The sequence below is a fragment of the Bombina bombina genome, chromosome 4, assembly GCF_027579735.1.
Source record: "Bombina bombina isolate aBomBom1 chromosome 4, aBomBom1.pri, whole genome shotgun sequence".
Lineage (NCBI taxonomy): Eukaryota > Metazoa > Chordata > Amphibia > Anura > Bombinatoridae > Bombina > Bombina bombina.
Window position 1 is genome coordinate 935,040,748 of NC_069502.1, and position 15,878 is coordinate 935,056,625.

At 43.3% G+C, this 15,878-nt stretch overlaps 1 protein-coding gene across 1 annotated transcript in view; it reads right to left on the minus strand.

Annotated features, from left to right (window-relative positions):
* The window catches only part of NLRC4 (NLR family CARD domain containing 4), a 153,571-nt gene that overhangs the window by 40,859 nt on the left and 96,834 nt on the right, over positions 1-15,878 (minus strand). The window contains exon 5 of the mRNA XM_053711909.1: positions 6,704-6,796. Coding sequence (XP_053567884.1) covers positions 6,704-6,796 — 93 coding nt within the window. The remainder of the gene's footprint in view (positions 1-6,703; positions 6,797-15,878) is intronic.

Here is a 15,878-nt window from a genome sequence, read left to right on the forward strand (position 1 = left end):
CCCCCCTCATCTCTCCTATTCTGCCCCACTAGCTCCGATACCCTGAATGCCCCAAAAAAGGCAAGAATAAACGATGTCTTAAACAGTGCCTCTTCAAACCTTGAAAAACATAAACCTTTCAGACAGTCCACAACCCTTTCCAAAATCGCAAATGTCACCGGCTTTCTGCCGTCCGGCTTCCTTTTCCCCCGACACAGTCCCCTAACTGCCATCCTCACCACAAATATCTTTGTTAGATCTCTCCGCCCCAACAACTGAAACCAGAATGCTAGTGCTACCACCCTTTTCCGTATTTCAGAAGGCGACAGCCTTTCCTCCCCCCACCTCTTCACCCAGGTCAACAAAACCCCTAATTGGATTCCCTCATTTCCCAGCAAATGCCTTTAACACTCCAACTCGCACCATCTTTTCCACACGTGGGCGTAAGCCCTCCATGTGGCACCAGCCAAAGATCCCTGAATCAGATCGATCACCCCAGTGCCACCCACATTCCACAGGTCCCTCGGACAGGGCACCCCTCCCTCGTCCACCTCTGGAGCTGCCGAGCGAAACTGATCCCACTGGAAACGGGACAAAGAGTCAGCTATAACATTCAGCTTACCGGGTACATGGACAGCCCTGAAAGATACGTTATGTCGCAGGCATTCCAACACAAACGCTCTCATTAACCTAACCACCGGCGGGGAATTTGCCGTCAGCCTGTTAATGCCCATAACCTTCTCAAAAACTTCCACCATGTGCTCGCAATCCCCAGAACTGGCCGCCCCAACAAATAAGAAGTCGTCCAAATAGTGGACCACCGAAGATTTTCCTGACTTCTGTCAGACCACCCACTCCACAAAAGAGCTGAACTTCTCAAAGTACGAGCAGGAGATTGAACAACTCATAGGGAGGCACAGATCAACGAAGTACGAGCCCTCAAAACAACAGCCCAGCAAATGGTGGCACCTAGGGTGCACCGGCAACAGCCGGAAGGCTGATTCCACGTCTGCCTTAGCTAACAATGCCCCGGGCCCTGCCGCACGCACCAATGCCACTGCTCTATCAAAAGAAGCATAGTTCACCAATACCAATTCTGGATCAATGCCATCATTCACTGACAGCCCCTTCGGGTGCGAAAGATGGTGGATCATTCGGAACTGCCCTATCCCTTTCTTTGGAACCACCCCCAGTGGCGAAACCCTAAAACCCTTCAACGGCAGACCCTCAAAGGGCCCTGCCATCCTCCCCAAAGCTACTTCCTTGAACAACTTTTCCCTTACCACCGAAGGAAATTCCCTGGCTGACTTTAAATTGTCCCCAAATGTCCCCGCCTCTTGCTCCCTGTATGGAATAATAAAACCTGAACTAAACCCTGTCAGCAACAGTTCAGCATCCGCTGCGCGCCCTCGCCTACTGGCGTACTCCCTTAGCCATGGCACCATCCTTTCTACCCTCACCGGGGTCCGTGCCCGTATTACCCACTTCTCCAGGCTTGCCTCCCTGCGGCACTTTCTTGAAACACTTAGCGAAGGAGTGGATACCCCCGCACCCTGAGCACTAGTGCTTGTACTTGCATGATGCCCCGAACCGACATTGCCCTTCACTGAACTGAAAGCATAGGCCTTTGCAGATAACCGTCGATGTGTTACCACTCCTACCCCGCTTCCTGCTCCCTGGCCCGACCCCTGAAAGGACTGCCCCCCCTAAGGAGTGTCATGATTTCTAACCAAATGCCCATGTCTCTATCGTCCCAGCGCATTTCGGGCCTAACTTCCATACGCTGCCTGAACCTTTCATCGTACCGCCACCAGGCCGTCATGCCATACGTCCGATATGCACTTGCTATTTCGTCATAATAACAAAACAAGGATGACCCTTGCTCCGGGAACTTCTCACTCGTCACGCTTGCTAAGATGCAATTAAACCTGGACCAATTCCCAAAGGTTTTGGGCAGCTTCCTCCACCGCTTCTTCCTCTCCTCCTCCTGCTTGTTCCCTTTCTCCTTATCATCTTCCTTCACCTCCAGCACCTGATCCAATGGGAGAAGCAACAGGATCTCCAAGAATTCCCTTTTCCAAATCTTCTCCCTCAACTCACTGGTGAGGTGTATCCCCAATGGTCCCACCGAACACAAGCAGGGCCTCCTCAAGGCGTCCTCCGGCACCTTCAATGTCTCTCCCCCATTTGCCACCACACTTGCTGCGGCAACCGTACTCCCGCCAATTGCACCTCCCTCTCCAGACAAGCCATCATTCACCCTAAGAAGCAGCTCAGTCACCTCACCTGCCGACTGCACTGCTGTTGTCGGTCCTTCTCTCCTTCCTTCCTCCATGGCCCTCGTGCCAGGCCTGCTGGTCCCGTCACGAATAGCTCCTCTAGTTCTCCCGACTGTTTCCTCTCTGCCTGCCTCTAGGAGGCGTCTCGGTGGCCCTCTTTTGGCGGGGGACCTCCCCCTGCCATGTCTGCTCCTGTCTCTGGACCTGTCCACCCTGGCCCAGGTTGGTGACACCATCTCCGTTCCTCCACCATCTCTGTTCCTCCAGGCCCCCTGCATGACCTAGACCTCCTGCGACCTCTGGGTGAATCCCGCCTCCTCAGGGGAGTGTGATCCCTCCCTGTCGCCCGTCCGGATCTTGCTGCCTGTGATGAAGAGACACCTGTCAAATAACACCCTCTCTGCTCCCATCTCTCCAACCTCCCACTCCCCTCCCTGCCTTTTCCCCCCTCCCCTCCCTGTGGTGGGGACAACAACCTCAAAAGCTGCGCCAGTGCAGAACTATCGCCTACCTGGCCAACCGTTACTGCTCCTGTCGACGTCCCCTCCAGTGGGTCCTCCTCCCCCTCAAAGTCACCGCTGGCTTCCAACTCCAGCGGTGGCTCTGTCCACAGCTCCAGCTCCTCCAACACCTCCAAATTCCCAGTGGCTTCATCCACCACCTCTCCCCCAGCCGTCATGGCACCTTCCACTGCAATACAAAATAAACCATTAACATACCCTGTCTCCTTTTCTACCAACCTACACACACACACCCCCATTCCCTCTCCCCTTCTACCACATCCCCTTTTCCTTACTGTTTCATACCCCCCGATCCTCTTTTTTTTTTTTATTACCTCCCCTATCCAGCACGCTCCTTCCCATCCCCACTCATTTACCCCCTCTTTCATCTTTAAATAGTTGCACCTAGGGTTGGATTCAAACCCTTGACCTTTCAATTACAAAGCCAACATGCTAACCATTAATCCACATTAGAAGCACCCTTAAGTCCTCCCCAACCTAGCACCTCTTCCTACCCCCTACCTACTTGCACTTCCCTTCTCACCTTGGAATCCACCTTCCCTCCTCTTCCTGTCTGGGAACTCCTTTGTGTGCCCCCCCTTTTTTTTAAAAAAAACTTACCCCCCACGGCTACCAGGGTTATCTACCCCTGAGCCGATTAGCCATTCTTCTAGGCCTGTTATCCCCAGACTCATAACATCCCCCCTACACTTTGCCCCCCCCACTTGTGTGACCCCCTGTGGTATTTGTGGCCCCCACTGCTCCTCTTGACAGCTCCCCCCTTTTCTCCCACTGCTGTCCGGCCCCTTTTTGTCTCACACCAAGCCTCCCCCCTCCCCCCACCCGTACCCACATTCAGGCTGCCGCCGGACCCCCACACCCCACCTCTTACCTGAACTCTGCTCCACTGACCGGCAGCTCCTCCTTCTGCTTCCTCCCGCCTGGGGACCCAACTGCAACCAACGGGCCGTGATGTCATCTGGAACTGCCGAACTAGGCCGCAGGCTCACCCTAGCCATATCCTCCGGTCCTGGTGTCTGCCACTTGCCATCCTGACTCCCCCTGGTACTCAGACTGCTCTGCCTTCTTGCCTGAGGCCCCGGCTGCGACCGCCGGGCTGTGACGTCACAGGATTGTGCCGCACTAGGCCGCAAGCCACCCTAGGCCTGGCCGTCGCCTCCGGTCCTGTTCCCTGATGCTCTCCATCATGCACTCCACCGGTAGGCCTGCTGCTCCTCCTCTGTGTCCTACCGGTGCCCAGGTCCGGGCTCAACTGCTCAAGCGGCCTAGACCTCCTTGCAGGCTGCCCACTCATCCTAGGTGCTGCCTCTCTGGGCATAGGGAGCATCACTGTACCACCTGTGCCTGCTTCCCCAGCTGTACAAAAGCACTCCCTGATCCACTCAGCTCCATTCTGTCTTGCCACCTCCACCAACTCTGCCAACAAAGCCTCCATCGCAGGTAAGGAATTCAAATTTCCCCACCGTGTTGCTCCTGCTAAAATGATGTACCTATTACCTGTTGTGGGTTTATAAACCCCCCCTCTTCAGTCCACTCCCTTGTCCTCTACTTCACCCCATGCCCTGCTTCCTAGTGGGGTCACATAACCCTTCCTTCAATGCCTTTCCTACATGGTTATTACTAGACTGCGCGCAAGGACAAACACACCTGGCCTTCCAACTGGCTTGGCATTATGTGGTGGAGTGGGCGTGACCGGGCAGGTGCGGAGTGGGTGTGGCCATCAGGTGCGACATGGGCATGGCTGGGCGGGCGTGGCCGGTGGGTGCGGCATGAGCGTGATCGGGCATGATGTGGGTGGGGCCAGACGTGACGTGGGCAGGGTCGAGCAGGGCCAGATGCCATCATGACGAGAGACAGAGAGCTGTAAAGAGGGGGAATAGAGAGAGCAGAAGAGGGGGGATAGAGAGAGAGAGACAGCAAAAGAGAGGAGGGAGAGAGACAGCAAAAGAGAGGAGGGGGAGAGAGACAGCAAAAGAGAGGGGAAGAGAGAGACAGCAAAAGAGAGGAGGGAGAGAGACAGCAAAAGAGAGGAGGGAGAGAGACAGCAAAAGAGAGGAGGGGGAGAGAGACAGCAAAAGAGAGGAGGGGGAGAGAGACAGCAAAAGAGAGGAGGGGGAGAGAGAGAGCAAAAGAGAGGAGGGGGAGAGAGAGAGCAGAAGAGAGGAGGGGGAGAGAGACAGCAAAAGAGAGGAGGGGGAGAGAGACAGCAAAAGAGAGGAGGGAGAGAGACAGCAAAAGAGAGGAGGGAGAGAGACAGCAAAAGAAGGGTAGAGAGAGCAAAAGAGAGGGGGGAGAGAGAGAGCAAAAGAGAGGGGGAGAGAGAGAGCAAAAGAGAGGGGGGAGAGAGAGAACAAAAGAGAGGGGGAAGAGAGAGAACAAAAGAGAGGGGGAAGAGAGAGAACAAAAGAGAGGGGTGAGAGAGAGCAAAAGAGAGAGGGGAGAGAGAGAGCAAAAGAGAGGGGGAGAGAGAGAGAGCAAAAGAGAGGGGGAGAGAGAGAGCAAAAGAGAGGTGTAGAGAGAGAGCAAAAGAGAGGGGGGAGATAGAGAGCAAAAGAGAGGGGGGAGAGAGAGAGCAAAAGAGAGGGGGGAGAGAGAGAGCAAAAGAGAGGGGGGAGAGAGAGAGCAAAAGAGAGGGAGAAGAGAGAGCAAAAGAGAGGGGGGAGAGAGAGAGCAAAATAGAGGGGAGAGAGAGGGGGAGAGAGAGAGCAAAAGAGAGGGGGGAGAGAGAGAGTAAAAGAGAGGGGAGAGAGAGCAAAAGAGAGGGGGGAGAGAGAGCAAAAGAGAGGGGGCAGAGAGAGTAAACGAGAGGGAAGAGAGAGAGAGAGCAAAAGAGAGGGGGGAGAGAGAGAGCAAAAGAGAGGGGGGAGAGAGAGAGCAAAAGAGAGGGGGGAAGAGAGAGAGCAAAAGAGAGGGAGGAGAGAGAGAGAGCAAAAGAGAGGGGGGAGAGAGAGAGCAAAAGAGAGGGGGGAGAGAGAGAGCAAAAGAGAGGGGGGAGAGAGAAAGCAAAAGAGAGGGGTGAGAGAGAAAGCAAAAGAGAGGTGGGGGAGAGAGCAAAATAGAGGGGGGAAAGAGAGAGCAAAAGAGAAGGGGGAGAGAAAGAGCAAAAGAGAGGGGGGAGAGAGAGAGCAAAAGAGAGGGGGGAGAGAGAGCAAAAGAGAGGGGGGGAGAGAGAGAGCAAAAGAGAGGGGGGAGAGAGAAAGCAAAAGAGAAGGGGGAGAGAGAGAGCAAAATAGAGGGGGGAGAGAGAGAGCAAAAGAGAGGGGGGAGAGAGAGAGCAAAAGAGAGGGGGGAGAGAGAGAGAGCAAAAGAGAGAGGAGAGAGAGAGAGCAAAAGAGAGGGGGCAGAGAAAGAGCAAAAGAGAGGGGGAGAGAGAGAGTAAAAGAGAGGGGAGAGAGAGAGTAAATGAGAGGGGACAGAGAGAGAGCAAAAGAGAGGGGAGAAAGAGAGAGCAAAAGAGAGGGGAATAGAGAGAGAGCAAGGGGTGGGACTGCTGTACTGCAAAAAATGGCCCGTGTACACGGGCTTTAGGACTAGTGTACAATATTTGGTCGTGTATAATATTTTTTTCAGTAGCCTTTAAAACAAGACAAGTGTACTTATTTTTTATAGGCAAGAGATATTAATGTTTATTTTTATTTTTGTATATACATCCAGCTGAACATACTTTTTAAACCACAGAGTTGAACATACCTTAAAACACAAAGTAATGCAATAACTGCTAATATGCTGTATTGTTTTTTAATTACAATAATGAAACTCTACGATAAATTAAATTTGAAAAAGCCACACAAGTAAAATATTTTTCTCTTACTTTATTGTCTAAATGTGCATTTACAATTACATTACAAAAAGTTAATGCTTTTTAATATCCAGTAACCAATGTTCATTTTTATTCATTTTTTTTAATCCAGAGAACATACTCACCCAACATGTCTGCATCATTTTCAGTCAATTTTATATTCTGTAAAACCAACTTCTCGATACCTTGTAATTTAAACAATCCATACAAAAGACCACCTGCAAAATAATCACAAGCTTCAATACACATTTTCTTTAGCTATTTTATGCATAAACCCCTTGACCCAATCCAATGTATATATACGTAATGAGGTACATAGTCCATTGTAACACATAACGTATATATACATCCTGCCTTCAGGAAGCTCCAGCAGTCTCGGTTGTCATGTGACAGCCTAGAGCTGCTCTTTCTGGGCTGCAGGCATCTGCCTTCATATGGTAGCAGAGTACGATTGGTGCTCCGTTATTATATGAATGTAGACTGCCTGATCGCTACAGACAATGACACAGTCTGTGTCACTGTCTGTAACAACCTCCGTTTGTGCCGGTGTGAGGTTCGGGGTGGGGGGGGGAAAGGCTTGTGGGCAGCACAGCGGTGGAGAGGGGAGGGAGTGGGAGGGTCAGGACCCTAATCTACAGAAAATACTGTGAAGTGGAGAAGGAAGGAGGGGACACTACAGTAAAATGGGGAATCAGGGTGGAGGGGAACCCTACAGTAGTGATAGCAGGGAGGATTTTTACACTATAGAAAAATTTAAAATATAATAATTAAATAAATATAAATCTATAAACTGGGTACTGGCAGATAGAATAGCAGACCCCATTGGGAGGGGGAGGGATAGAGCGATTTTTGGGAGGGAATCTGGGAGATGGGAGGGTAAGGGGGGATCCTACCCAAATACATATAATTTATTTAATAAACAAAAAACAAACTCTAAAACTTAATACTGGCAGACTGTTTGCCAGTACCTAAAATGGTGGTCAGACGTGTTAGTGTGTGGGAGGGGGGGAAAGCTGTTTGGGAGGGATTATGGAGGTGGGAGGGTAATCCCTGTATTTAAATACTACTCCCCTTTCCAGCTAAATAATTAACCCCTTCACTGTCGGGAATTTCAGAAGTGTGATGTGCTGTTGCAATTAGTGGCCTTCTAATTACCAAAAACTAATTGCAAAGTTATGCATGTCTGCTATTACTGAACAAAGGGGACCACAGAGAAACTTTTACAACAATTTGTCTTGTGATTGCAGTAGTTGTGTGTAAATTATATAAGTGAGAAACCCAAATTTTGTGAAAAAGTTTTTTTTTTAATATGATTACATTTGGCGGTGAAATGGTGGCATGAAATATACCAAAATGGACCTAAATCAACACCTTGGGCTGTCTACCTAAAATAAATATACAGTTTTGATAGGTAAATTTAAAAAAAAACTCTATTTCTGTTTAAAGAAATGCTAAAAATTATTCTGTACTTTTGGCAAGTTTTTCTCTGTAGGGGTTAATCAGCACCATCACATGTCCTTGGTCGACAACACTGAGTATTGTATAACTGAAATACTTGTATTAACTCATTTTATATAATCGACAAAATGACATATTATCCCCAAATCCAGAATTCCAAAATCCAAACTTTTTAATTAATATTTGTTTTTGAAATAATATTATCCAACAAATACTATTTTCCCCACCTGTAAATTTACAATATTCTCTGCCTGTGTCTTTGTTTTTTTTTTTTTTTTTTCTTAAATGCAAATAATAGTTTATCTTTATTTACAACAACAAATATTTATTTTCTGGTTACAGTACTGTACAATCTTTCTGATGTCACTATGGATACAAAAGTATTAAAAATGATATAAAACTACCTAACGTAAATATTGTGTAAATGACCTAAGCTATTAATGTTTACATTTGGTTCCATCCCTCTCCAAATTGTCCCATTTTGTAGATGCAAATATTTCAAAATCCAAACTATCCTGAAATCCAAACCTTTTTTGGTCCCAAGCAGTTTGGATAAAGGGTTTTTTATTGCACATTTTCCCAGAAAATACAATTTTAAAGTAAGCACATACTCTTTACAAAAATTAGATCTACAAAAATTTTAAAATTTCAGAAGCAGCACTATAACCCAATCAGTTAAAAAATAAAACAGTAAAGAAAATTATTATGGCTACTTTTGGAGAAATGTTACAGTGCAAAAGGAAAATAAGACAAAAAAATCCTAATTTTATTAAATATAAAAATAGCAGAGAAGTGCCAGTCAACTTCTTTTGCAGTGTGGAAATGTTTATGTAGTTAATGCTTAAAACAATCTGGGCCAAGCCTGCACTATGGTAACTGTTATAGAAAGTGTGCCTAGTTGCTTTCACATAACAACTGTTTGCCTCATACTCTCTAGAGCAATGATGTCTAACCTTGGCACCTCAGATGTTTTGAAACTATATTTCCAATGATGCTTAGGCAGTCTAGTTGAGCATCATGGGAAATGTAGCTCTGAAACATCAAGGGTGCCAAGGTTAGCCATCACTGCTCTAGAGAAACCAAAAAACAAACGGCTAGATTACGAGTCTTGCGTTAGGCTTAAAAAGCAGCGTTGGCCGGTCCCAACACTGCTTTTTAAGGCCCGCTGGTATTACGAGTCTTGCAGTTACAGGTGTACCGCTCACTTTTTTGGCCAGACTCGGAAATACCGCGAATCCACTTACGTCAATTGCGTATCTTACATTTTCAATGGGACTTGCATAGCGCCGGTATTACGAGTCTGACAAAAAGTGAGCGGTAAACCCTCTCCTCTCAAGACTAGTACCGCATTTTAAAGTCAGTAGTTAAGAGTTTTACACTACAACGCCGTAGCAACAAACTCTTAACTAAAGTGCTAAAAAGTACACTAACACCCATAAACTACCTATTAACCCCTAAACCGAGCCCCCCCCCACATAGCAAACACTAAAATACATTTTTTAACCCCTAATCTGCCGAACCGGACATCGCCGCCACTATAATAAATATATTAACCCCTAAACCGCCACACTCTCGCATCGCAAACAGTTAAATATTATTAACCTATAATCTGCCGGCCCTAACATCGCCGCCACCTACCTTCATTTATTTACCCCTAATCTGCCGCCCTCAACGTCGCTGCCACTATAATAAAGTTATTAACCCTGAAACTTAAGTCTAACCCTAACACCCCCTAACTTAATTATAATTTAAATAAATCTAAATACAATTACTACAATTAACTAAATTATTCCTATTTAAAACTAAATACTTACCTATAAAATAAACCCTAAGATAGCTACAATATAACTAATAGTTACATTGTAGCTAGCTTAGGGTTTATTTTATTTTACAGGCAACTTTGTATTTATTTTAACTAGGTACAATAGTTATTAAATAATTATTAACTATTTAATAACTACCTAGTTAAAATAAAGACAAATTTACCTGTAAAATTAAACCTAACCTAATAAAAGTTACAATTACACCTAACACTACACTATAATTAAATTAATTACCTAAATTAAATAAAATTATCTAAAGTACAAAACCCCCCCACTAAATTACAGAAAATAATAAAGAAATTACAAGATTTTTAAACTAATTACACCTAATCTAATCCCCCTAACAAAATAAAAAAGCCCCCCAAAATAAAAAAGTCCTACTCTAAACTAAACTAAACTACCTTTGCATTGCCCCAAAGTAATCCGCTCTTTTACCTGAAAAAAACTATAATCCCCCCCCAACATTAAAACCCACCACCCACACAACCAACCCTACTCTAAAACCCACCCAATCCCCCCTTAAAAAAACCCAACACTAACCCCCTGAAGATCACCTTACCGGGAGACATCTTCACCCAACCGGCCAGAAGTGGTCCTCCAGACGGGCAGAAGTCTTCATCCAGACGGCATCTTCTATCTTCATCCGTCCGGCGCGGAGCGGGTCCATCTTCAAGACATCCGACGCGGAGCATCCTCTTCTTTCCATGGCTAAACACAGAATGAAGGTTCTTTTAAATGACGTCATCCAAGATAGATAGAATTCTATCAGCCAATCGGAATTAAGGCTGCATCAGCCAATAGGATTTTTTCTACCTTAATTCCGATTGGCTGATAGAATTCTATCTATCTTGGATGACGTCATTTAAAAGAACCTTCATTCTGTGTTTAGCCGTGGAAAGAAGAGAATGCTCATCTTCAGATGTCTTGAAGATGGACCTGCTCCGTGCCGGATGGATGAAGATAGAAGATGCCGTCTGGATGAAGACTTATGCCCGTCTGGAGGACCACTTCTGCCCGGTTGGATGAAGACTTCTGCCCATCTGGAGGACCACTTCTGCCCGGTTGGGTGAAGACGTCTCCTGGTAAGGTGATCTTCAGGGGGTTAGTGTTAGGTTTTTTTAAGGGGGGATTGGGTGGGTTTTAGAGTAGGGTTGGTTGTGTGGGTGGTGGGTTTTAATGTTGGGGGGGAATTGTACTTTTTTTTCAGATAAAAGAGCTGATTACTTTGGGGCAATACCCCGCAAAAGGCCACTTTTGTAATTTAGTGTAGAGTATGGCTTTTTTATTTTGGGGGACTTTTTTATTTTGTTAGGGGGATTAGATTAGGTGTAATTAGTTTAAAAATCATGTAATTTCTTTATTTTTTTCTGTAATTTAGGGGGGGGTTGTACTTTAGATTATTTTATTTAATTTAGGTAATTAATTTAATTGTAGTGTAGTGTTAGGTGTAATTGTAACTTAGGTTAGGTTTTATTTTACAGGCACATTTGTCTTTATTTTAACTAAGTAGTTATTAAATAGTTAATAACTATTTAATAAATATTCTACCTAGTTAAAATAAATACAAAGTTGCCTGTAAAATAAAAATAAACCCTAAGATAGCTACAATGTAACTATTAGTTATATTGTAGCTAGCTTAGGGTTTATTTTACAGGTAAGTATTTAGTTTTAAATAGGAATTATTTAGTTAATTGTAGTAATTTTATTTAGATTTATTTTAATTATATTTAAGTTAGGGGGTGTTAGGGTTAGACTTAGGTTTCGGGGTTTATAACTTTATTATAGTGGCAGCGACATTGGGGGCGGCAGATTAGGGGTTAATAAATATAATGTAGGTGTCGGCGATGTTGGGGGCGGCAGATTAGGGGTTCATAAGTATAATGTAGGTGGCGGCCATGTCCGGAGCGGCAGATTAGGGGTTAATAACATTATGCAAGTGTCGGCGATGTCAGGGGCAGCAGATTAGGGGTTAATAAGTGTAACATTAGGGGTGTTTAGAATCGGGTTTCATGTTAGGGTGTTAGGTGTAGACATAAATGTATTTTCCCCATAGGAATCAATGGGGCTGCGTTAGGAGCTAAACGCTGCTTTTTTGCAGGTGTAAGGTTTTTTTCAGCCGTCTCTCCCCCATTGATTCCTATGGGGAAATTGTGCACGAGCACGTTTAGCCAGCTTACCGCTACCGAAAGCAGCGCTGGTATTACAGTGAGATGTGGAGCAAAATTATGCTCTACGCTCACTTTTTTGTGGCTAACTCCGGGTTTGTAAAAACCCGTAATACCAAGATTGAAGACCAAGAAGATAGGTCAAGGAGGAACAATGTGAGGGTAGTGGGTCTACCAGAAACTAGTTAATATGCAGATCTTATACAATTCGCCTCAATTACACTGCCAAATATTCTAGGTATGAAACCTCAGGAAGGGAAAATAGCGGTAGAACGAGCTCACCATACCTGGCCTAATAGACCGGATGCTGACAGTAGAAATCGCCCCAGAATGATTGTGATCCGCTACCTAAATTTTCAAGACAAAGTGGCAATTTTGAGACACTATAGGAAATGCAATCCATTAATAATCGAGGGTAAAAAGGTTCTCATTTTCAGGATTTCTCAGCGGAAACTTCTGCTAAGAGGAAAGAAATGTCTCCATATTGCTCTGGGCTTATAAAAGCCGGGATGAAAGCTACTTTAAGGTATCCTGCTAAACTGGTAATAGAAAATAAAGAAGGTCAGATAATGCTAGGCACACCTAACAAAGCAAAGGTATTCTGTGAAAAGAACAAAATATATATATGAAGCTAGTGCTCTAACACATTAAGTATAGATAGTGTCAATTACAGGTTATTATAGTAAAAAGCTTTTTTCTTTTTTGTGTTTTTTTTTCTTGGTACTTGTATTGCTATTGGAATACATGTATGCAAAGGTAATGTTGTTGTTTTTAGTATAGGGGGTTTCCTTTTTTTTTTTTTTTTCTCTTCCCTCTTTTCTTTCCTTCCCCTTTTTTTAAATCAAGAGACTATAAGATACATAAACATAATACGTAAATGAGTGAGAAACTAAATTTTATATCATGGAATATCGGAGGAGTAACATCCCCAATAAAGCTCAAAGGTATTTTAAGGACTCTTAAAAAATATAATCCAGACTTAATTCTCCTACAAGAACTACATCTAAAAGCATGTGAGATACCAAAACTAAAGCCGAATTGGATTGCTGAAAACTTAGCCACACCCTGTGCTACAAGAAAGTGTGGAGTGGCCATTTTGATAAATAGAAATTTAACATATAGTATAATCAGCACTGAAGCAGATACAGCGGGTAGATTTTTAATTATGCAAATAAAAATTGCCACTAAAATTTGGACAATATGTAATGTGTATGGTCCGAACGAACTTGATAAAGAATTCTGGATTAAACTTAAATATAAATTAGTCCCTTATTTAGACCAAAATTTGATTTTAGCAGGGGATTTTAATATAGTCCTATATCCTGAGATAGATAGGTTTCTGCAAAAAAAAAGTGGGGGAAAATACAAAAGAGAGGCGAGTTTTTTAGAGAGTTTTGTAAAACGTTAAAATTGAAAGATATCTGGAGAGTCCAACATCCTGACGCGAGAGAATTCTCTTGCGAATCAAAAACATATAGGAATTTTTCCAGGATTGACCTGTTTTTAGTAGACGAAAATGTAATAAAACTAGATATAGACTCTGAAATTTTAGATTTTGTTCTATCAGACCACGCAATTATAACCTTAAAATTAAATTTCAATAGCCAGGATGGAGCAAATATAAATACATTCAGATTTCCAGGATATATGGCTAACAATATAGGCTTTTGTAACTGGCTAGTACAGAGATGGCGGGAATATTGTAATTTGAATAATACTTATAGAAATAAAACAGAAACCTTTTGGGAAGCTGGTAAAGCAGTCATGAGAGGGGAAATTAAACAATATATGGTAAGAATGAAAAGAAAACTGATTAACAGGGATATACAACTCGCAAACCAGTTGAAGAACGCATATAGAAAATATATTATAAGGCCAGACAGGATGTCTTGGGATAAATATATGAAGGCAAGAGCAGAACGAGATTTTTTTTTTTTAACAAAAAGTGGACATTGGAAGATATTAAGAATAGGCATCATTGGCATGGACCACAAGGTATATCAGCTAAACATCTGTCTAAAATTAGAAATTTCAGGAAGAATAAAAATATGATTACGGCAATAAGGCATAATTATAAGACATATACCAAAACTACGGAAATCCGGGAAGCTTTCTTTAAATATTATCAGAGTATTCACGCGCAGGAAAAAGTAGATATAAATGCAAAAAAAAGTTTCTGGAAAGAAATTAATTTACCAAAAATCGATAGAGAGAAAATGGCTCAATTGAATGTAGCAATTACTATAGATGAAGTCAAGGTTGCCATAGAAAGAATGAAGACCAGGAAAAAAGTCCCAGGCCCAGACGGGATTTCAGCAGAATGGTAGAAGATAATGAAAGTAGAAATTGTGGATATTTTGTGTGAGATATTTAATTTATACTATATACAAAACAGAATGCAATCATTATATTTTTCTGAGTCAGTAATTACATTGATATATAAAAAAGGGAAACAAGTAGAAGATATGGGTTCGTACAGACCCATATCGCTACTTAACAACGATTATAAGCTCTTAATGGCTATTATTGCAGATAGGCTCAAGAAGGTCGTAGGTGATATAATACACCCAGATCAGACTGGATTTATGCCGGGGCGGAATGTAGCCAGGAACATACGCAGGGTGCTATGAACTATTAAGCACTACCACAATAAACTATATAAAACAGGAGTATATCATAAAACAGATCTTGCTTTAATTACAATAGACGTGGAAAAGGCGTTTGATTCCATAATTTGGTATCATATTATTACCACCCTAATACAGTTTGGATTCTCTGGTAACCTGGTAAACTTAATCAAATTGATATATAAAACACCCAGGTCACAATTATTAGTAAACGGGGGGCTCACACCCTATATATTTCTACAAAAAGGGACCAGGCAGGGATGCCCATTATCCCCACTTCTTTTTAATATCGCAATAGAGCCACTTGCAACATATCTTAGAGAGAAATTATCTGGTATCATACTAGGAGGGCATAAGGTGGTCATCTCATTATATGCTGACAACATTATTCTGTTTCTTAGTAACTCCAAAATAAGTATCCCACAGTGCTTGGAGATCATTAATCAGTTCAGCAAATTTACGGGGTATAAGGTCAATAACCAGAAGTCGGAAATCTTATGGATTAATAAAAATAAAAATAGCTATACTGAACATCCGTTTAGGGAAGTGGTGAATATTAGTTATTTGGGAATCATATTGGGTAATGACCCACATGGATGGTATAATCTTAATTATGCTGAGTATTTTTCTAAATTCCATACTGAGCTACAAAGATGGAATATGTATTTTCTTTCCCTCTCTGCTAAAATCATGCTTATTAAGACAATTGTCTTCCCGCGTCTGTTGTTTTTGTTGCAAAATTTGCCACTGTTTATCACGCGGCACGATATTATCAAATATAATAAGGCATGTACCAGGTTTATTTGGGGTAAGATGAGACCTCGGGTATCCATAGATAGATTAACTATACTTAAAAAATATGGCGGTATGGCTTTGCCAAATCTACGTTATTATAATTGGATAACGATGTAGAAATATGGGATAGACTGATTACTGGAGGCACATTACATTACCTACTACGACATAGAGACAGAGTTAATAACACCTTTTAGTTTAAAATCTGCCCTACATCATACCTACGCCAAGTTACCAGAGAATATTAAACAGATAAACAATTTCAAACATAATCCTGGACTGGCAAAAATATTGTAAGACAATGGGAGTGGATTATAGAAAATCTCAATACCTTCCGATCATGGGAACCCCTGCCTTTTCCCCGGGGCAATATAATGTAGTTTTCAGAGAATGGCGCAGGAAAGGAATTATATCTTTTGCACAGCTTCTTAT